Source organism: Stegostoma tigrinum, chromosome 9, assembly GCF_030684315.1.
Source record: "Stegostoma tigrinum isolate sSteTig4 chromosome 9, sSteTig4.hap1, whole genome shotgun sequence".
Lineage (NCBI taxonomy): Eukaryota > Metazoa > Chordata > Chondrichthyes > Orectolobiformes > Stegostomatidae > Stegostoma > Stegostoma tigrinum.
The window spans coordinates 28,226,542-28,247,110 of record NC_081362.1 but is presented as its reverse complement, the minus strand read 5'-3'; the positions used below and the strand labels follow the sequence as shown (position 1 = coordinate 28,247,110).

Here is a 20,569-nt window from a genome sequence, read left to right as displayed (position 1 = left end):
ATTTGTCACAACTACATATTAAAATAGATAGCCTATTCACACTGAAACTAGTGTTTCAAATACAATTATCAATCACACAACATGAACCAGTTAACATAGCTCAGGATAGTGATGAGAGGTTTCAAATCAAGGCATGACATACAATCCATTGACAAACTGACTGAAATAATGAGCAGAGTCAACACACTGGAAACCTTCATGAAGTCAAGTAAGTGATCAAACAGGAGGTCATTGACAATGTTACCAATGACATGTGCAACAAAAAAAGTACTGCAAAATGTGCTAGATATTCAAATCCCTGCCGGGCTTCACAAAATGAAACAGTAACGTAATTTACCAGAAGATTTGGTACCATCAGCAAAAGGCACAATGACGAAACATGCTGCAAAACATCAGGTAAGGAATGTGTTTATTTTCTGTGTCACCATCGAAAATAGATCATTTAAAAATCAAATTGTGAAACAGTAAATTTTAAGAGACTTTGTTCCAAGAGGTTCAGAAAGAATCATGAAAACACAAACTGTTTTCAGGTCCAGCTTGTTGATCAGATTATTAGACAATCACTTTGCACATTTGAAATCATAAATAAATAACCAACCTACTTACAGCAACTTCCACACAGTTATCGAGTTAGACTTTGTCAGAGGTTGTGGGTTTCCACAAAAACTACAACTGCCACACAGTGCAAGACTATGCTAGCCTATTTTTACATGCTACCCTTTTCTTACTCCCCTGTTCTAGTTAACTGTACACAAATCCCATTTGCACAATGTGTTTCCTTTCTTTTAAATGCAACAGCTATGGAAGGATAGAAATTATACACAAAGAGCCAACAGACTCCATCTTAGACTGGAAGTTGGTTTCATCCAAATCTCTAAAAAGGCAACTTTTCACCATTAACCTCAGATGGAAAGATTTTCTGCATACAGCTTTAGTAAACTGGGATGGTGAGAGGAGTCAGATCAATTTGTACCAGAGATATTACAGAAAAGGTTGTGATCCTGCTCATTCCTAAATAATATACTTCTTTCATGGTAGGCTAAAGAAGATACACCTTAATACTTAAATAACCAAGGATGGTGCAAGATTCACCAACAGTTTCCAGTAACAGATTGTAAGTTGATGGATCTGGTGCAGAAAGCATTGCTGTTTCAGTTTTAAGATTATTATTTAACTGCAGGAACAGCGTTTACAGAAGGTCAGGGATTCAATTACAGAAGTACCCAAAAACACTTCACTACACAAAAGCAACAAAAAAAGTTAGAAGTTAATAAAACAAAGTTCTACAATTAACAAAATCCATTTGGATCAAAAGAGGTACAACATGATTATTCAAAATTTCAGGACTTGAAATAGAGGTAATTTTCTATCAGAATCCAATATCAGGACCCACTAATTATAAGGGTTGCAGGTTATTTCATAGTGCCTGAAAAATGCAACCTTCAAGTACAACTTTATAGTCTAGCTATGAAATGTGTTATCAGTGTTTAAAGTACTGAATTGAATTGGGGTTTCTAAACTGTTTGTTATGCAGAATAGCAGCTGCTCTCATTAAGGTCCTTTACAAAGCAACAAATAACATCTAACAATTCAATCAAAAGTGATCGCATGCGGATTTTTAAACTTTTCTGGATAAAAGCATACATTTCCCAACAAATAGGATTTTGAAAGAACTAACACCATGTAGATCAGCCACCTTCATTCTTTGCTTAGTATTGCAAATGTCACTGTGGCACTTTTGAATAAACTGTGATTCACTGCAGATGTGTCATTTTTGATTGTTCACCACACAATTTTAAGGAAATAGGGTTAGTGTCACTGAATATTATTCCTAATTTTATTTGATTAGTTTTACTCATTACCATTGTACAACAGTTCTCATGAAATCTAGAAGTTTAAAAAAATTTCAAGCTCAGACATTTTTTTTTAAAAATCAGGGAGAAGCATTCTTCCCTTTGTTCCATTCGCAACTCTTTTCCTTTAAGCCACTACTCATAATTAAGGCAAAATCTATTCCATGCTAATGCAGAAGGTTCTGCAGCATTGCCGTGGCATATGTGGGTCTGGCTTGTTTGCTCTCAATTGCATTGCGGAGATATGCGACTCCACCACAACGCTCCCACACTTCTTCAAACTGCCGTGGCAGGATTTCAGCTCCCCGCTTCCGAGTGAGCCCTGTTTCATCCAGGCTTAGCTCACACATCTCCATGTCATCCTTACCTAGAGTATAATGCAGAAATACTTCATGAAACGTACATGAAAGGAGAAAGCTGATCTTCCTTTTCTGGAAAGAAACAAATGCAGGTAGCAAATCCTAAAAGTAGTAACATTAGATCCCAAGGTTTGAACATACCTTTATATGGCATTTAATAAAACTTAGAAGTTTCTCTACTGGCTAAATGTCAGCATGTCAACAACGCAATCAAGGATAATCATAAATCATGTGATTAATAGTGAATCTTACTTTGTATTATGCCTCCATGTGAAATAAAATCTAGGCAATAGTAACCACAATTTATACTGGGACAAAATGTTGAAAATTACAGTTAATTGGTTAACCTGGATGAATGCAGAATTCAACTGAAGGTGTGGGGCCTGTGGCACAGTGGTTCTGTCCTTACCCTTGTGCCCAGAGGCCTGGGTTCAAGTCCCATCTGCTGCAAAGGTGGGTCATTGAATGTCTGAATAGGTTGATTAGAGGCTATTTATGATTTTAAGGCTGAGAGCACAAATTGGTGCCACCTTGGAGTGATCGTTACTTGTTGTTTATTAACTCAAGCCTGAATTCATTTTCCAGGTCTTAATGCGTGCCAACACAAACTGCTTCAGAATCTGAAGAGTTTCAAACTTTATTGAACACTCTGGAATCATCAGCAAGTATCTGCATTTCCCACCTTATGTTGAAGGAAGGTCATTGATAAAGCAGCTGAAAATGATTGAGGACTGAACATGGTCCTGATTGACAGCAACATCCTGGTTGGCCTCAACAACTAACAGCATTTTCCCCTATATTGGGTATGACTAACCAATAGGGAAATTTTACCCTCTACTCCCATCAATTTCAATTTTGCTCCGGGTTCTTGGTAGCAATTTTGATGACACCCTTCACCACTTAATGGACGGTTGACAGTATACTTATGGGAGGGGCAGGCAATTAACTAGACTGGAGTTGTGCTGCTTTTTGCAGGAATGACATATAGGTCAAATTCCATACTGTTGGGTAGATGTTGGCGTTGAGCTATATTGGAACCTCTGGGACTTGGGATACGACTAGTTCCGGAATACCAAGTCTTCAGCATAGCACTCGGCATTGTCAGGGTACATAGCCTTCGCTCTATCACGGGCCCTCAGCTGTTTCTTGATTTCTTTATGGAGTGTATTGAATTGGGTGAAGACTGGCATCTGTACAGCCATGGACTTTGAGAGAATACCAAGAAAGGTCTTGTTTGAGACATCACCAAGATGATGATCAAGGGGAGTCCAGTTGATTTAGAAAGCTTAGACATGTGAGGCTGCTCTACAGGATTAAAGCCTGTGGTATTAGCATATTGAGGTATGGAGGTTCACAAGGACGACACTGGAACTTTAGGGCGGCACGGTGGCTCAGTGGTTAGCACTGCAGTCTCACAGCGCCAGGGACCCAGGTTCAATTCCAGCCTCGGGTAACTGTCTGTGTGGAGTTTGCACATTGTGTCTGCGTGGGTTTCCTCTGGGTGCTCCGGTTTCCTCCCACAGTCCAAAGATGTACAGGCTAGGTGGATCGGCCATGCTAAATTGCCCATAGTGTTCAGGGGTATGTGGGTTACAGGGGGATGGGTCTGGGTCTGGGTGGGATGCTCCAAGGGGCGATGTGGACTTGTTGGGCCAAAGGGCCTGTTTCTACACTGTCGGCAATCTAATCTAAAATAGTGATAGATGGAATGGATCTGTTTGGAGACTGGTAACAGCTAGTATTAATATCATTGCCATTCATGCTTATTGATGATTTATATGTTACTATTAGGTGTAGAATCTAATATTTACAGATGATATGAAGATACATACAAGTGGTGGAACTGTAGACAATGTTCCAGTATTTTAGACAAACAGGAAATCAGGCTATTTAAAAAGAACAGAAAATATGCATACTCTAGAAAAGTACAGGATTATAAAAGAGAACACAGAATAATATTAAACCATCTTTCATGTGGAAAAAAAGCATTAAAGATGGTAGAGAAAGATGGATCTGGGCATTTAAAGAAAAAGTACTTCAAAAGGTCCATGAACATTCATTTAAAAATAGCTGAGGACGTACAGCAACAACAGTAAAGAGAAAAAATTCACCCCACTTTTCAATTTAAAACTTTACTTCCACCAGACATATTACAGTGCACTTGATGTTTTATTGGCACCAAGATGCTTCTATACCAACTATTCAAGGACACAATTAATCTGCCAAACCAAACACAAGCCAAGGAAAGGTCACTGGACCCAAATGTGAACTGATTTTTCTTCATAGATGCTGCCATACCTGCTGAGTTTTTCCAGCAATTTCTGTTTTTGTTACAAGCTTGTGTCAAATGGATTAGGGATAGTTATTATTATAAAGCCTATCAAATACAAATGTTTGTAGAAAGCAGAGTTCATGCATACAGTTCACAGACAGACATGACAGAGCTGTCACATTCTGAAACACCTACCAGCTACCAGGAGTATGGGAATTTTGTCTGGGTGCAATTCCATCTGACGTGCAATCCATGGTCCATCAAAATGGGCATACCACCAGCCTTTCTTCTTGTTCTGGGGATCTTTGTACTGGTCAGCTGGACGGATAAATGGGATGCGGAAATACCGCTGTGTCCGATTCTGAGTGATCTCCTGCTGCCTAGCTTGTAATTGAGGGGGATTCTGCTGAGCTGTTGCAAATGAATAAGGATATTTCATGACAATATGGGTCAGACATGAACTTCAGAATTAAATTGCAGCTGTAAGCAGGATTGAAAATCTTCAATAATGTTGAAATAGCAGGCTTCTCGGCCTCTTCAATCCCACAATTACTGTTTATTGATTATAGCTTTTGGAAAACATACAATTTGTATTTCATTTCCTTAAAGCTTTAACTAAAAAAAAATCCCAAGCTGCTTTAGAGATTGAATCACAACAGACCATCAACTGGCATAAAAAACATTTGTTAAATGGAAAGTTAATGAAAATAAAAAGAAAGTGTGCATTTTTTAGGTACTTTTCATGATTTCAGAACAGCCAAAGCTTTCCAGTCAATTAAGTTTGTTCAACACACAGCACCGTTTTGGTCTAAGAAATGTCAAGTTCAAAATGTTCCAACAACATGAAATAAGAATCTAATCTTTTTCTTTTAAGAGTGATGTCTATTGAAAGATAAGTATTGGCCCAAGATACAGGGAAGAAATTTACTGATACAGATCGGAAATAAGATAACCAAGGAGACACAGGGAAGCAAACAGAGTGGGAAGTCCAAAAATAAGGAGAGCAGCAAATATTAAAGAGATCCACAGACCAATCATCAAAAAGCCATGTGTAAACAGAATCCACATATTGATAAGTTCAAATTTCACGATGTGCTCAATTACTATGGTGCTTACCATAATCAGTGATTGATTTTGGAGCTCGTTGTTCTGCTTCAGTATTGCGCTTTTTGTTCCTGGACTTCCAGGCATGGTAAACCTTCAGCCGCCGATGGAATTCCTCCCTGCATGCTGCCAACAGCTCAATATCTGCAGTAACATACATGATTGAGTATAGTCAGATTCTTCAAGAAAGGACCGGGGGGGGGGGGGGGGGGGGGGGGGGGAGAACACGTATTCCTTCAAGGAAGATCTCATTCTTCACTGATATCCAACCAGGAAGAGTTCTCCTGCTGATCATTTCTGAAAGTGCAATAATGAGAGGGGAATTTTCCCAAATTGATGAGACAGGCAAGTTCTTGCACAATTTTGCATCTACAACATTGAACTGAACGAAATCAAAGCTGATCTAAAATTGCATGTTGGATCAGCAGTTTAATAGTGGAGATGTTCAAGAAACCCAGACGAGATGCAAAACAGAGATAGTAGGAACTGCCAATGCTGGAGAATCTGAGATAATGGTGTGAGGCTTTTGCAACAAACCTGTGGAATTTAACTGTGTATCTGCAGATATTATGTCAGGTAAATGGTAATGAGAAGGATAGGCCAAAGACAAATTGTTGGGGATCCAGATAACAATGAAACAGCTCTGACTATTACTGTATAACGGACATTAGAACTGAGCAAGAAGCAGTTCCATTTAGCTAGAAAAGGTGGAAAAGGGCATAGAAATAAGATGGAGTCATGTTGGCCATAGGTTACAGCAAGGATGGAAATAAGCAAAGGTTATTTCCGCACAATCACAGTCACATGTGTCACTTATGACTTTCATCAGGGCCTGGCAGATCTGTTACTACAATGGAAACAATGATCGGTGATTCAATCAAAGTTATTGGAAATTTGGTGATAATGGGAACTGCAGATGCTGGAGAATCCAAGATAATAAAATGTGAGGCTGGATGAACACAGCAGGTCCAGCAGAATCTAAGGAGCACAAAAGCTTTTGTGCTCCTGAGATGCTGCTGGACCTGCTGTGTTCATCCAGCTTAACATTTTATTATTTTGGAAATTTGGGCATGTTTTGGGGCATTTAAGACACTGGTGGTGGAATCAAAATTTCCAGCAAAACAGAAGTAAGTTGGGCTATTGACAACAATGGCTTTGAAAACAAAGGACATTGTCAGACAGAAGTTGGGAAGTCGGCATGTTCACAGGAACAGACAAAGCAGTAGGTGGTGCCTCTCAAAGGCAAGATGAGCAAGTGCGAGGGGGCACAATCATAAACAGTAAAAACTGAAGAAAGACAAGTTCAGTCTGGAGCAAGGAGAGCCCTTTGCAGCGATGAGGAACTCTATGAACTTATCACACGAGATAGTGGTAGTGAAGACAGACTTGGGCAAAGAAATGCAGCTTAATTAAACAGTTAGCAAATCGAGAAAAATAAAGTGGAGGTCAAGTTATTCAATTTTCATGGTTAGCAGTGTACAGATTTTTTTTTACACAGCACAATGCAGTACTTGCGATGACTGGCTGAACCCAATTATATGACAGATACGTTCAAGGGTACACTTGAGATGAGAATGAGGTTTGGGGCATGCTAGGCTACTTGACCCTGGCTAGGGAATCAAATGTAAATATGATTGTAATGATTAAGCAGGTGCCACATCCGTATTGTGAGAAGGTAGTTTGGATTCAGAAAGTTAAGAAATCAAATGAAGAGGGTGCTCAGTGGAGCACATAACATTGTCCTGCTCTGTTAACTCAACATTATTATAAGTACTCAGCTCTTCCTTGAGGTTTTCCCGGCCCAGTTGATGCTTTGAGAACAAGGATTATTTTATTAAGAGTTTCCACCTCACTGAGGAGGCTAAAGCATATTCACAGCAAACTGCTCTGAAAACACTGCTCATATTTTGACAGTTGTAGCAATAAGCATCACCTCAGCTAAGACAATATACAGTATTTTAAAACAAACAATATTCTAAATAGAAGAATGCATAACATTCTAAAAGAAAAAGTCAATTTGCCCAAGCTCCTAATGTTAAAAAGACAGTTTGGAAAAAATCCAGGTTCCAGGAATTCATATTTTTGCCACAAAACTATCAAATTCTTTGATTAGTCATACCTGGTGTACTAGGCAGCTCTGAAATTCAACCATGAGTATTTAAGTATATTGATTGACAAACAAATACAGGAGGTAGATACATTACATTCACCCTCTTCAGTGGTAAAGGTAGCGAGTTTGTAAACAGGTTGGTGGCTGGGAGGGGAATGAGGAAGGCAAGGAGATAGTCTCAGATAACCTTGTCTGTGACTGGGACAAAGGAACCAGATGCGTTAATAATGTGTAGGGTGGAGAGGGAGAACTATAATTATAATAAGGATTGGGGGGTGGGGGGGGGGGGGATTATAAATTACATGGAGGAAGAAGTTTGAAGACAGCCTGACGGTAAATTCTCAGTAAACTGTGAATTGGCCCCTTATACTTGTGAATCTGTAAATTTTTTTTTGGTGGTCAGTAATAAAATCTAGAGTTCTAAAAGCTAGAAACAGATCATCTACACTGAGCCTGTCTTACCTTTTCGAAAAAAATTCTCCCCCTCTAAAGAACTGTTTTGACATTGGATGTTAACAATAAAAAAATCTAAAATTGAGTTATGCACACAGCCATTGAATTAGAATTTAGAATTTCATTTGTCACGTGCTTAAGAAAGACGTATAGGAGCTCAGTGAAAAGTGTACAAAGTCACCATTTGCAGTGCTGTCTTAGATACAAGGTACCTAGGTGCAACATCTCAGGTGCAAGGTAGAAAAATAAAGAAATAAAAAGTTAAAATCTCAGCATTACAGTCCTTCTTAAGTGCTCAGCCATGCTGAGCGTACAACCCCGCAGATACCAGGACACCTCAGGCTGTCTGCTCCCAACACTGCTGCCTGTTGGGCTCATTAGACGTTCTGGATCTCAACCCAAAGTCCTAAATTGGGCCCCCAGCATTAAACATGCTCCAGACCTTGACGAGCTGCAATGCCACTGACCAAAATCTACTCCGTAACACAAGCCGCGGCCATTCTCCAGACCCTGACAAAGCCACAATGCTACTGCTACCCCCACAACTGAGCAACAACCCTGTAATATAACTGCCCAATCCACCATGTCTTTGAAGCACACAGGCTAATTTTTGAACTACCACAGTTTCAGACTGAAGTAATAATGAATTGTGACTCCGAAGAATGTGTCCACTGGATATTAATCTGCAATTCAGATAACTTTGAAGCAGGGTAAACTGTGTTGTTGATTCATACAGCACAAGAGAGGCCCTTTTGGCCAACTGGGTCTATACCAACATATCTAGACTATACTTATTTTTCCAGCATTCGGTGCATAGGCCTGAATGTTATGACACTTCAAGGGCACTTCCAAGTACTTTTTAAAAGGGTGTGAAGTTTCCTGCCTCAACTATCCTCTCAGGCAGTGCATTCCAGATTTCCATCACTTTCTAACTGAAAAAGAATTTCTCAAGTCCCCTCTAAACCTCCTGCCTTTCACCTTAAAATTGTGCCAGTTTGTTATCGACCCTACTATTACAGGGAACAGCTGCTTCTCATTCACCTTCTTTATGCCCTTAACCTTGTACATCTCAACCAGGTCCCATCCCAGCCTGGTCTTCTCCAAAGAAAACAACCCATGCCTATTCAGCCTCTCTTCTTAGGGAAAATGCTCAAAGTCCTGATGCAAAAGTTCGCCCCCAGTGCAATCACATCTTATTTCTGTTATCATATTACTGTCATTCTTGTCATTCTACTGTACATTGATAAAGCATAAATGATAGCAATTCTAAAAATTAGCTTAATGTTTAATATCAGTATATTTCCAAAGACAAAGCCAATCTTTAGATGGGATGCACTGTCTTAAGTGAAAATCAATTGGAGTTAAATGGACTTGTGCCATGTACTGAAACCAATAGGACATTGTCGGATTGAGAGCCTTCTTACCACAAGAGGTGTTGATGACATCTCGCAGTTCAGCATATTTCCATTTGGTGAGATCATATTTCTTTGTCCCAGCAGCAGCCTTAGTAGCCTGGACCTCAGGACTTCTGTTGACAAGGAAGGTAACCATGAGAATATGGCGAAAGAACCAACCCAGTGCCACCTGGGCATATAGTGCACAGACAATGGGAGAAGAGTTGGCTATTGAGACAGATTTTAAGATTTAATTCCCAAGGGGGTGGAATATTTATCAGTGCAGAGAGAAACAGAGTTGACATTGAGACCAAAGACTCTTAACTTTGCATTTGAAGGGACTGGAAAATTATGCCTTAATGGTGCTATCACATGGGGAGGATAACAGAGTGGAACTGATGGTGAAGGTGCTCAGAACAAGACAGGAGTGCTAATAGTGGTAAAGGGGTGATTTAAAGGTAAATAGGTATTAAAGGCAGGTTTGGATAGTTGACAGTTTGTCAGCTCTGCTGAGACCAAAGGCAGCAAGCTTAAAGACAAGACGTGCAGGCAGGGGTGAATGGAAATGGACGACAGTATTGTTACTTTGGACTTACTTAAATTTTGAGTCCTGGTGGTTGCAACATGTGTAAGCAAAAAAAATGAGGTGCTGGTCAAACTTGCATTAAATTTTTCTGCTACACCACAGCAGACTTGGGATGGAAATGACAGCATGGGAGAAAGATGTTTTATTGAAAGGTGGGCAACTGGAAGGTCAGGGTCTTTCTTATAGAGAGAAGGTTTACTACAAAATGGTCATCCTGTCTGTGTTTGATATTGTCAATATAAAAGGAGGCTGCATTGTGACAAATGAATGCAGCAGGCTAGATTGAAAGAAGTACAAGTAGATCACTGCTTCATTATGGAGGTGTTTGGAGGCTGGGCATTGAGAAAGGAGAGGTTTAAAAAGTTACGTATTTCACCTTCTGCAATTCCATGAGAAAATGCCAATTTGGAGGCAGAGGAGGTGGACAGCAGTGTTAGGAGTGATGGAGATGTGGATGAGGGTGTCAGGGAGGGAACTTCCTCGCAGAATACTGACAGTAGAGGACAGGGATGAGCTTCTGGTGGAAATCTGCTGCAAATGGTGGAAATGTCAGGGGAGAATTTCTTGAATGTGGAGGCTGCTGTGGAAAGTGAGGACAAGGAGAACCCTGTTCTTGTTCTTGGATGGAGGCAAGGGCAGAAATGCAAACACAGCTGACAGCCATGTCAACTCAGATAGGGAGGACGTCTCCTTAGTTGAAGATAAAGGAGAACGCATTGGAGGCATTCCTATCAAAAAAGGAATCATCAGAATAGATGCAACAGAAGCAGAGAAATTGGGAGAATGGAATGGGGCCTTTGTAGGAAGTTGGGTGAGAGATGTATTCAGGTTAATAGGGTAGTTGTTGGGCTTAGTGGATATTGAAGATGCTACCCTCAAGATATGAAATCAGGGCAAGAGAAAAAGATAGACATGAAAGTGAGAGAAGGAATGAGGAAGACTACTGTGTTTGCAGAACAGTTTTTGATAGATTTGAAGTGTATGTTTGGAAATGCCAAAGGCTCTAGTTTTGGTGTGTGAACATAAGACATATCCATTGAGCTGGTCATACTTTCTGCCAAATGAGAAAAATTCTGCTCCCCTAAACAAATCACAGTCACGCTGCTATCTGTCTATGAATCCACAACAATTCATACAAACAACTTTCTTTCAGTTCCACACCACCACGAGATCATGTCCAATTGGAGACTAACAGTTCCATATTTAACTGTTAGAGATTTAATACATTAAGATTAAGAAATCACCTTAAAATGTATGATCATAAAATGAAAAAGATCAAAGCAGCTCTAAAAAATGATTCTACACTCCAAAGTCACACTCGTGAAGTAAACCTCAATCTCTTCATTAGATCTAAAAGGTAATTCCAAAGAAGTGCAGAGTAATGACCAAAACAGAAGGATTTCAGGAACATCAGTGAGTTGAAGGGCCAGTAGTTGTTCTTTGGTGGCACTGCTTGAGGACAAGAGTTGGCAAGGATATCAAGAACTCTCTGCCTCCAAGAAGCTCTTTAATCATATCCCGAGTTTCATGAAAGCCACTTGAACCATCAAGAACACTTAGTTCTATTCATATCCATTTAGCAGCAGTAATACTTCCAGCAAACAGAACTTCTCTACTTTGATGTTAATATGAACTCTGTTTGTCCGGACACTAAACAAATGAACAACAATAGGCTAAGCTTTTAACAAGTTTCAAATTGTGTTTAACCAGGAGTACCGACAGTAAAAGAGATTCACTGCAACCAACATCATAACACTCTAACCTTACTTTGTTTAGGTCTAATGGATTCATTATTCTTTCCTCAAAGTTTGGAATTAAGGGTCCCACTGTTTGAACAATCTGCGGTAATTCCTGTAGCACGCAGCATTATAGTAATCTAGCTGAGATCCACTACATTTTTCTATGTGGTTTGTTTCTTAAGAATGAGGCAGCTGGTACATTTTCTCACACCATTTCGGTAGTAGATTTGCCAACTTTAGGTACATTTAAGTCGTCATTGGATAAGCATATGGACGTACATGGAATAGTGTAGGTTAGATGGGCTTCAGATCGGAATGACAGGTTGGCACAACGAGGGCCGAAGGGCTTGTACTGTGTTGTAATGTTTTATGTTCTATTTACAGTAGAACATTATCTGGCCCCTACATTTGAAATGTGCTTATTACGAGGAGATCTGGCAACAGCGGAATGTTAAAATGCACATTCTGCACATGTGCTAGGTTTTCCCAGAAGAATTGTGGGACATGGTTGCGAGAGCAGCTTTGAAGGTTGCACTGCTTTTCCTTGGTCTAACCTTGAAGCAATATTCAGAAGCAAAATTTTTAGTTTCACAGCTTTTATCAATCCAAGGGAAAAACTTCCGCAAAAAACAAAAAGGGGGTTGAGTGCATGATTCAACATTAATGAAGTTCTCACTCTTTTAGGCAAGTTAAATCTCAATTAAATTTTCTAATAAAATAAAATCTAAAAAGGCCCACCTGGAAAGGGAATCCAGTATATATTTGAAAATCAAAAAAGTATTCTCAGATAAATGAGTGGGGAGTGGGATTAATTATATAGCTTTTTCAAAGAGTGACTACATGCACAATATGAATATGCTGTAAATAATTTTAAATTGTTGATCAAACAACAGAGGCTCATGACTCATTCTCGTTCAGTACCATAAGATGTGAATCTCAAAAAACGGACCAGTAACTGTAATGAGAAAGATCAGGTCCAGTAACATTAGCATTCAAAAACAAAATGTACACCCTTAGTTGACTGAATAAAAATACACCAGGATGGGCAAGTTCTTTAACCTCAAATTGTTTCCATGGACCTTACACATTTGTATTCTGTTGTTACAAACTGCAAACTAATTTTCCTAACATGGATTGCTCAACACAGTTTCTCTCATCAGCATAGGCTCAAGCTCCTTTACAAGAAGTTGATGTTGAGCACAGTGTCATATTAATTGGAAATATTTTTGGTACCATTTTCAAAAGCATTAAAGCGGCTAAAACTTTGCAAATTGCTTTTAGGGAGAAAACAAAATTAACCCAGCATCCATTTAACCCAATTCCTAAGTAAGGCAGTGCATCAGATTATCTCAATGTTTGTGAACAACAATATAAAGCCGTACAATTAACTAACCGATCAGTAAAGTTGCATCTGCACTTTCCACCAAGAGCCCCAGCCGAAGAATTACGTTTATCCCAATTATAGGTAGTGGCCTAATCAAAATTTACTGTGAAAATATGCATAAAACCCAGAGTATGTGATTTTACATGAGCAATTGGTATCAAAATGCATGTTTTAAGTAACAAGATGTTGCCTACCTAGCCAGATAATCTGACATTTCTTTGGCCATTTCTTCCCTGTAACATAAACAAGCATGTTTATAAGTAATTGAGACATGATTCAGAATCATTACACTTCTGGGAAAGTATTTAAGATGATTTGACATTAACAGCAAATAGGAGACTGAAAATAAATTTAGTTGAATGGTAATAATTACAAATATGAAGGGGAGAGAGGTGGGCGGGAAGAGAAGAGAGGGGTGGGGGGGGGGGAAGAGAAGAGAGAGGTGGGGGGGGGGGAAGAGAAGAGAGAGGTGGGGGCAAGGGGAGAGAGAGGTGGGGGCAAGGGGAGAGAGAGGTGGGGGCAAGGGGAGAGAGAGGTGGGGGCAAGGGGAGAGAGAGGTGGGGGGAGGGGGAGAGAGAGGTGGGGGGAGGGGGAGAGAGAGGTGGGGGGAGGGGGAGAGAGAGGTGGGGGGAGGGGGAGAGAGAGGTGGGGGGAGGGGGAGAGAGAGGTGGGGGGGAGGGGGAGAGAGAGGTGGTCGGGAGGGGGAGAGAGAGGTGGTGGGGAGGGGGGGAAAGGGGAGCGGGGTGGGGGGGGGGGGGGAGGGAGAATCTGTTTCTAGAATCAATGATATTTGTAAGCAGCAGGAAAGCTGGCAAAGTTCTCAGTATTTTTGCAGCATTTTAATGAAGTTGAGGTCGAGGTATAACAGATTATGCATCCTTCTATACAGCAGCTGTCTCCCATACTCATGACATTCAATCACCCTTTCCTTAAATCAATCAGTGTCACTTTTTACATATTACGGACTCATTAATTTAAATTCTAAAACCTAAAGTTATAAATCCAGAAGGAATGCAGGAATCATAGTTCATTTGAACGAGATTAAAGGTTAAGATTTAGATTCAACAATTTAGTGGCTCTCTTGCTGCCTCCATAATAGCATTCTATAGAGAGTCAGAGATAGCCTTACAAATAGAAGAAAAGTTAAATTTCTTCAGATCTGCATTTTTCTAAATATAAATCATTTGATACTCCATTAGAACTGTAAGCCTTGGATTGTACACTAATTCACAGCAATCCTTCCAGGTTCAGATGTGAGTGAATGAGTTATAGATGCAAACAATCGAGAATTGACAAAGTGGAATTCCAGCTATTTGGAAAACACCTTTTCAAATTCTCATCCAATGAAAACCATTTGATCAAATGTCAAAACTGGAAATTACAAGACAAAGGAAACAAAGATGACAGGCTAAACATAAACATATTTTAATGAAAGAAAATCTGAGATTAAAAAAAATTTAGAATAAAAAAGTCACAGAATAAAGGCAGCAGGATAGTGTGTCCTGAAGGATTCAACAGATTTCATTTTTATTTTGCAATTTTACAAATAACATTACAGTCATTAATATACACCTCATGTACAGACTGGCAGTGTTTTGGGACTGCCTCTAGTTTAGATTAAAATGAAGACAGTTAGGTGAGCTGTGCAAAGGTCTGACAGCAGTCCGCAGTTATACGGCATTTCAAAGTTTAAAGGAAGGCTCAATCTGGTTTGCTAAGAAGGTTTGACATGTTTATAGTTGCAAACAATAGTAGCAACAACTGTGCTTACAATGGCTAAACAACTGATCTCTGAAGTCTCTGAATGAGCTATTAAAAGTTCCAATTTGTAAACTGTTCCCCTTTAAACATTCCATTTATTTTCAACATAGATTTGCTCTTGAGACCCCAGCGCAATTCTGCAGTTCTACTTTTATATAGAAAGCCAATGTGATCCTTGTTGCCATGGAGATGTGCTTTGAGACAGGGAGAGTACTTGGAAACCAATAAGAAATCAGACTGTAAGGTTTTTTTTCCCCCAAAATATTCATGAAGCGCATGGAAAGCTTAGCTTGACTGGATCCTGGCAAAGCCCAGAAAACAGAAGCTGTAAATCCAAACATAATTCAACTTGTTTGGGTGCATTCTGACAAACCTCCATGGCTATCACACAACTTGAGGTGGGACTTAAACCACACCTTCTGGCCCATAAAAGTGTGTACACCACCACTGTGCCATGACGCACAATTCAATGCCCATTCTTAAAGTCATACAATCTCTGCTTAATTTGGAATTTATTTATAAATTCCTACGTTCAAATTTATAACAGAAGCACCTCTTGAAACCTGCCTGGAATTACCTTCCCAACAGTGCTGATGCTTCGACACTCTAAAGTGCCATGTTCATTTTAGATTGAAAAGTGGTTTTTGTTATAAACGGTGGATGTAGAAATTTATAATGTAAAATATTGAGACCCACAAGATTTCCATTAGGATATAGGAAGAAAGACACAGCTTTAATGTAGATTCAAGTTTGAATTTTACTCAATGAAAGGTTAAAACCTGAAATGTTAGCTAAGCTTCTGTTTCCACTGACATGCCAGCACTGTTGGGTACGTCCCTCATTCTCTGATTTAAGTTTCTCAGTATCTGTAATATTTTCTCTCTCTTTTAATGTTACTCTGGGCAGGAGGTTGACTACATGGCTGGTTTGCAATGTAGTGTAATGTCAGCAGCATAGGTTCAATTACTGCACTGGCTAAGGTTACCAAGAAGGATGCTCCTTTAGCCTCTCCTCTCACTTGAGACATGGGAGTGACCATCACGTTAAAGCACCACTAGTTGTCTGTCTGTCTCTGTCTTTCTAATGAGAGAGGGCAATCCTGTGGTCAAGACAGACTGCGGTGACTTTATTGTTACCCTTATGGGCTGGACAAAGGGAGGCGAATCAGCTTCTTTGTCACAATCATGCTTTTCTGAATAACTGCCTACAAAGTAGAGCTGATGCATTCACAGAACTAGAAGCATGTGTGACAATAGAAGAAGTTGGGGCAAGGGAGGGGGCATCTAATCCATGACGAAACTTTATGGATCAAACATTTTTCCCCAACTCAGTGGAAAATTTTCCACTGCAGATGCATTAACATTAATCAGACCAAAGATTAGCTATAGCAGGTTAATAACAAGTAAATGTTGATTCATTGAGTTGCAGTAATATACCGTAGCCCAACATTAATCAGTGTATTGTCTAACCTACCAGCATGAGACTTCTCCATCTCTCACACGAGAAGTCTTCCAATCACAGACGAAATTTAGTGCTAGTTTGCTCAACGTCTGTACTATTTAGCAACACTCACTGGGAACTGGTAGCAAGTAGGTATGAAGGAAGATAATTTGATCTGAACTGGAGATTCAGTAGTTATAAACCATTGTCATTCCCAGTGATACAGCAAGCAAACAGACAAGCAATCAATGAAAAAGTGATGAACTGGAACAATGAGGTTAAGAATAATTAAGTGCATTTTTAATTGTTTTGTTGAAAGTCAAGAAAGAAGACAAATGTACCATCACCATAATGATATTCAACAACATCTCCATCACCAATGTGCAAAAGTGCAAGTAAAACAAGAATAATAACAGAAAACTCATACATTGTCATTTTGGATTGTGGTCCATCAGATCTGGAAATAGAACACAATTTAGTTAGACTCTGCTAGGCACATAACCTCACACCTTCCCACAAGCAGATAGCTTGGGGTAATTCTGTACATGCATTTTATTGGAGTTTAATTAATTTTGTTTTCTCAGACTAAAATTAATCATGAAATTCATGCAATATTCTGATTAAAATCTTGATTTATTAATTGAGAAATTCTTTGAATCTGTATGGAGGAATGCTCAATTTAAAATGCAGAGAGCGATTTACTAAATGGGGAAAATATAAATGCAGGTTACATATCCATACTTAGCAGCAACTGCAACTGGGCGGATTTGTTTAACTTCAACACTGTGAAAGAAAAGACATTTATTATTACACTTGCAGCACAAACAGCAAGATGAATTTGGGGGACAAAAACAATGGAAGGGGTCTTAAAACACAAACTCCTACCTCTTAACTCCTGTGTCCATTGGTGATTCATCATAGATGAGCTCAGACTCACTTCGTGCAATCCTCATGGCAAGTTCCCGGTCACGTCGCTCTTGTTCGAGTAGAGCCTGCTTACGAGCTTCTTCCTCACGCTCTGCAGCGAGCTGAGACTCCAAAGCAGCCTGCAAAGCACAAGTGTTATTCATCAGAATATTTAAATTGAGTCAACTAGCTGGGTGGCTCTTTATAGTGGTGAAGTTATTCAGTACCATTACTGACAAGCAAAAATGGGAATTATCTCCTGAACATGCAGTTTGAAGTGTTTAAAATGACAGAGATAGGTCACCAGAATCCGTAAAAGCCTAACAAAGCTATTTCACTTATTTCAAACCAACAGTTGACTAAATCCAGAAATCAAGTTGTTCCAGTAGCATTAGAACTAAAGGTATGAGAAAGTTGGCAGTGTTTTTTGAATATCTGACGAAAAAAAAAATCAGGGTTACACCAAAGTAGTGGGCAAGGTGGCACGGGGTGAAAAATCTTTCTGGGGATAATGGAAGTGGAAGCAAGAAAGTGGTTGACCAAATCAATATCAACACAGATGTCATGGGAGTAAAGCCAAAGGCTTGGTAATTATCAGGATGGAAAGTGCTGCTGGTGAGTGAGTGAAGGATAGCTTTTCTCTTAGCTTATTCAAAATAGGCCATAAGAACAATTCTTTTGAATTTTAAACCAAACTGACAAGGAAAATAAGCCTGGCTAGAGTTCAGGGAAATCCATTTAGTTCCATGACAGAACTTCTGCAGTATTGATTGTTGCTAGATTATCAGATTACTTATATGGCATCCTGAAGGATGAGCTGAAGTTTTGTCAGGTTAAACATTGGGTAGACTGAAACCATTGATTTAAAAAAAATCCTGGTTCCAGATTCAGCTTCCTTGTTGTCAAGGACACCTCACCCAGGCAACAGTCTAAGAAAAATGGTGTTACATGCTATTCCAAGAGAAGTTCTTGCTTTATTCCTGTTCAATTACCAAGATAATTTTTTAACCATCTCCAAACACTGCCTGACTTTGCCCATGTCCTTGGTCATCTGCTGTTCAAACCATCACTCACATCTGTTATTAATAATCTTGACTATCTCAAGGACCTTTTGGATGGCATACTACATTCTACTTTTCATCAACATACGACGAAAACCAAACCTGCAGCCCATGTCCCTACTCTCATCAAATTCTATACCTCTGAACCCAATGCTTACTGCCAATTTTGGCTTATGGTCATGTATTTAATCAGTTTTAAAATTCACTTTTTGTTTTCATATCCCTCCAAGGCCTTGCTTTTCTTGTTCTCTATAGTCTCCACCAGGCCTCAAGCCCTCTGATATCTGGAGTCTATAAATTCAGGTTTCTTGAGCATCCCAAATTTCAATCACACTGCTATTTCAGCTGCTGAGGCTGTATGCTTTGGAATTTTCTATCTGAACCCCCTGTCTCCTTAAGTGGTTTGGTATCCAGTTTGGACTCATCATACTCCTATGAAATGTTTTGGGATGTTCTGTCATCCTGAAAGAGCTATACCATTTGTTTCTGTAGATCTGTCTGCGATACAAAGCCTACATTTAGAAGGAGACAATGCAACTTTATAAGCATTTGTGGGATAAATTAGGACAGAGAAAGCACACCATGTGAAGCAGGAGGCATGACTAATTGTAAAGGATTCAGCATACCACACATCACGGTCAATCCATCAAGACGAGAAAGCTGGATCAACGCATTTATTGCTCATCCCTAATTGCCCAAAGGGCAGTTAAGAGTCAAGCACACTGCTGTGGGCCTGGAGTCATTTGTAGGCCAGACCAGGTAAGGGTGACAGTTTGCTTCCCTAATGCTCTTTTAGTGAACTAGATGGGATTGTCCAACAATCGACAATGGATTCATGGTTAGCATTGGGTTCATAATTCCAGATATTTTATTGAATTCAAATTCCAACATCTTCCACAGCAGGATTCGAACCCGAGTCCCCAGAACATTAATTGGGGTTTCTATATTTCTATATTTACAGTCCAATGATAATACTACTAGACCATTGCCTCCCTACTTGCACCTTTCCCTGATGGGAAAGGAAGGGGCATGTCCTTTCATTAGTACCGGATTTCAACAGTAAGCATTTGATTGTTTCATAGTAATCAAAATTTATGGGCAATGTTGTAAGTGAGATTTGACTCTGAAACTAAACTGGTATTATGCTAAGTTAATCTAAGGTTAGAAGTCTGTAGTTCCCAAGGAGTTCATATAATAATGAACTAAACTATGATAATCCTATTACTCTTGTGGATCCAAATTATTCTACTTTTCCAAAAACCATGGCATTTCCACAAGTAGACAATGAAGAGAACAAAATTTCTGGTTGTCCATGAATTTAGCTTTCAAATTGCTGATTTGACATCAACAAGCAGCAGATAATTTTCTCATTCCGTGGTAAAATGGAATCCAAGACAAGTTTAGTCTCTTAATAACAAAAGGTGAATTTGTTGTGCAGCATCCATGCACAGTACAGCAGATACATTTTCTCCTATTACTCCTTTTTTAAGGACACCCTAAAAGAAAGAAGACAACCCTCCTATTCAAATTACCAGCTATGTTCAACTGGCTCATTCTGTACTGGAGCTTTTATCATCGGAACCTGATCTATTCAGACTATTTAGACTATAGGAAATATGTCTTTGACAGTCCACATTCTCTAGCAGTCACTGCAAACAATGTTCTAAATAGCAGATTATTAGGGAAACAGAATTTTACAGTCCTGCAAAGCAGGCTGATGAAAGAAAGAAATTTAATTAGTGTGTTCATGCCTTGAAGCCACAAAACTTAAAGAATAATTGTAAAGGAAAGGATTTAATGGGATTCTATGCCATAAAGATACTATTCACTTTCTCCAATAGCCCGAAGTAGCAGTGCTTTAATAATTCACACATCAAAATAGAAACATCAGAACCAAGAAAAAGGCCATTAAGCCCCTCCAGCTTCTCCACCACTTTACTTGTTCTTGCAAGGTATTTTGGAAATGACGTTCATTTTGCTTGTTGAACTGTGACAAACACTACATTGGACGAACAGACAGAAAGCTATCCACCAGGATACATGAACATCAACTAGCCACAAAACGACATGACCCACTATCACTAGTATCCTTACATACAGATGAGGAAGGACACCACTTTGATTGGGACAACATATCCATCCTAGGA

The 20,569-nt window shown here is 39.4% G+C and overlaps 1 protein-coding gene across 9 annotated transcripts in view; it reads right to left on the bottom strand.

Moving 5' to 3' along the window:
- Positions 1 to 392: 392 nt before the first annotated feature.
- LOC125454586 (unconventional myosin-VI) overlaps positions 393 to 20,569 on the bottom strand; it is a 224,848-nt gene continuing 204,671 nt past the window's right edge. For 7 of the 9 annotated variants that reach the window (XM_048535510.2, XM_059648453.1, XM_059648448.1 and 4 more), the window contains 8 exons: positions 17,341 to 17,501; positions 17,197 to 17,238; positions 16,883 to 16,912; positions 13,449 to 13,487; positions 9,576 to 9,679; positions 5,601 to 5,732; positions 4,680 to 4,895; positions 393 to 2,220 (listed from right to left, as the gene is read on the bottom strand). In XM_048535510.2, the coding sequence (XP_048391467.1) occupies positions 2,021 to 2,220; positions 4,680 to 4,895; positions 5,601 to 5,732; positions 9,576 to 9,679; positions 13,449 to 13,487; positions 16,883 to 16,912; positions 17,197 to 17,238; positions 17,341 to 17,501 (924 nt within the window). In that variant the 3' untranslated portion in view covers positions 393 to 2,020. Of the gene's footprint in view, positions 2,221 to 4,679; positions 4,896 to 5,600; positions 5,733 to 9,575; positions 9,680 to 13,448; positions 13,488 to 16,882; positions 17,239 to 17,340; positions 17,502 to 20,569 lie in introns of those variants that run through there. The other 2 variants (XM_059648454.1, XM_059648455.1) reach the window with 2 other exon arrangements.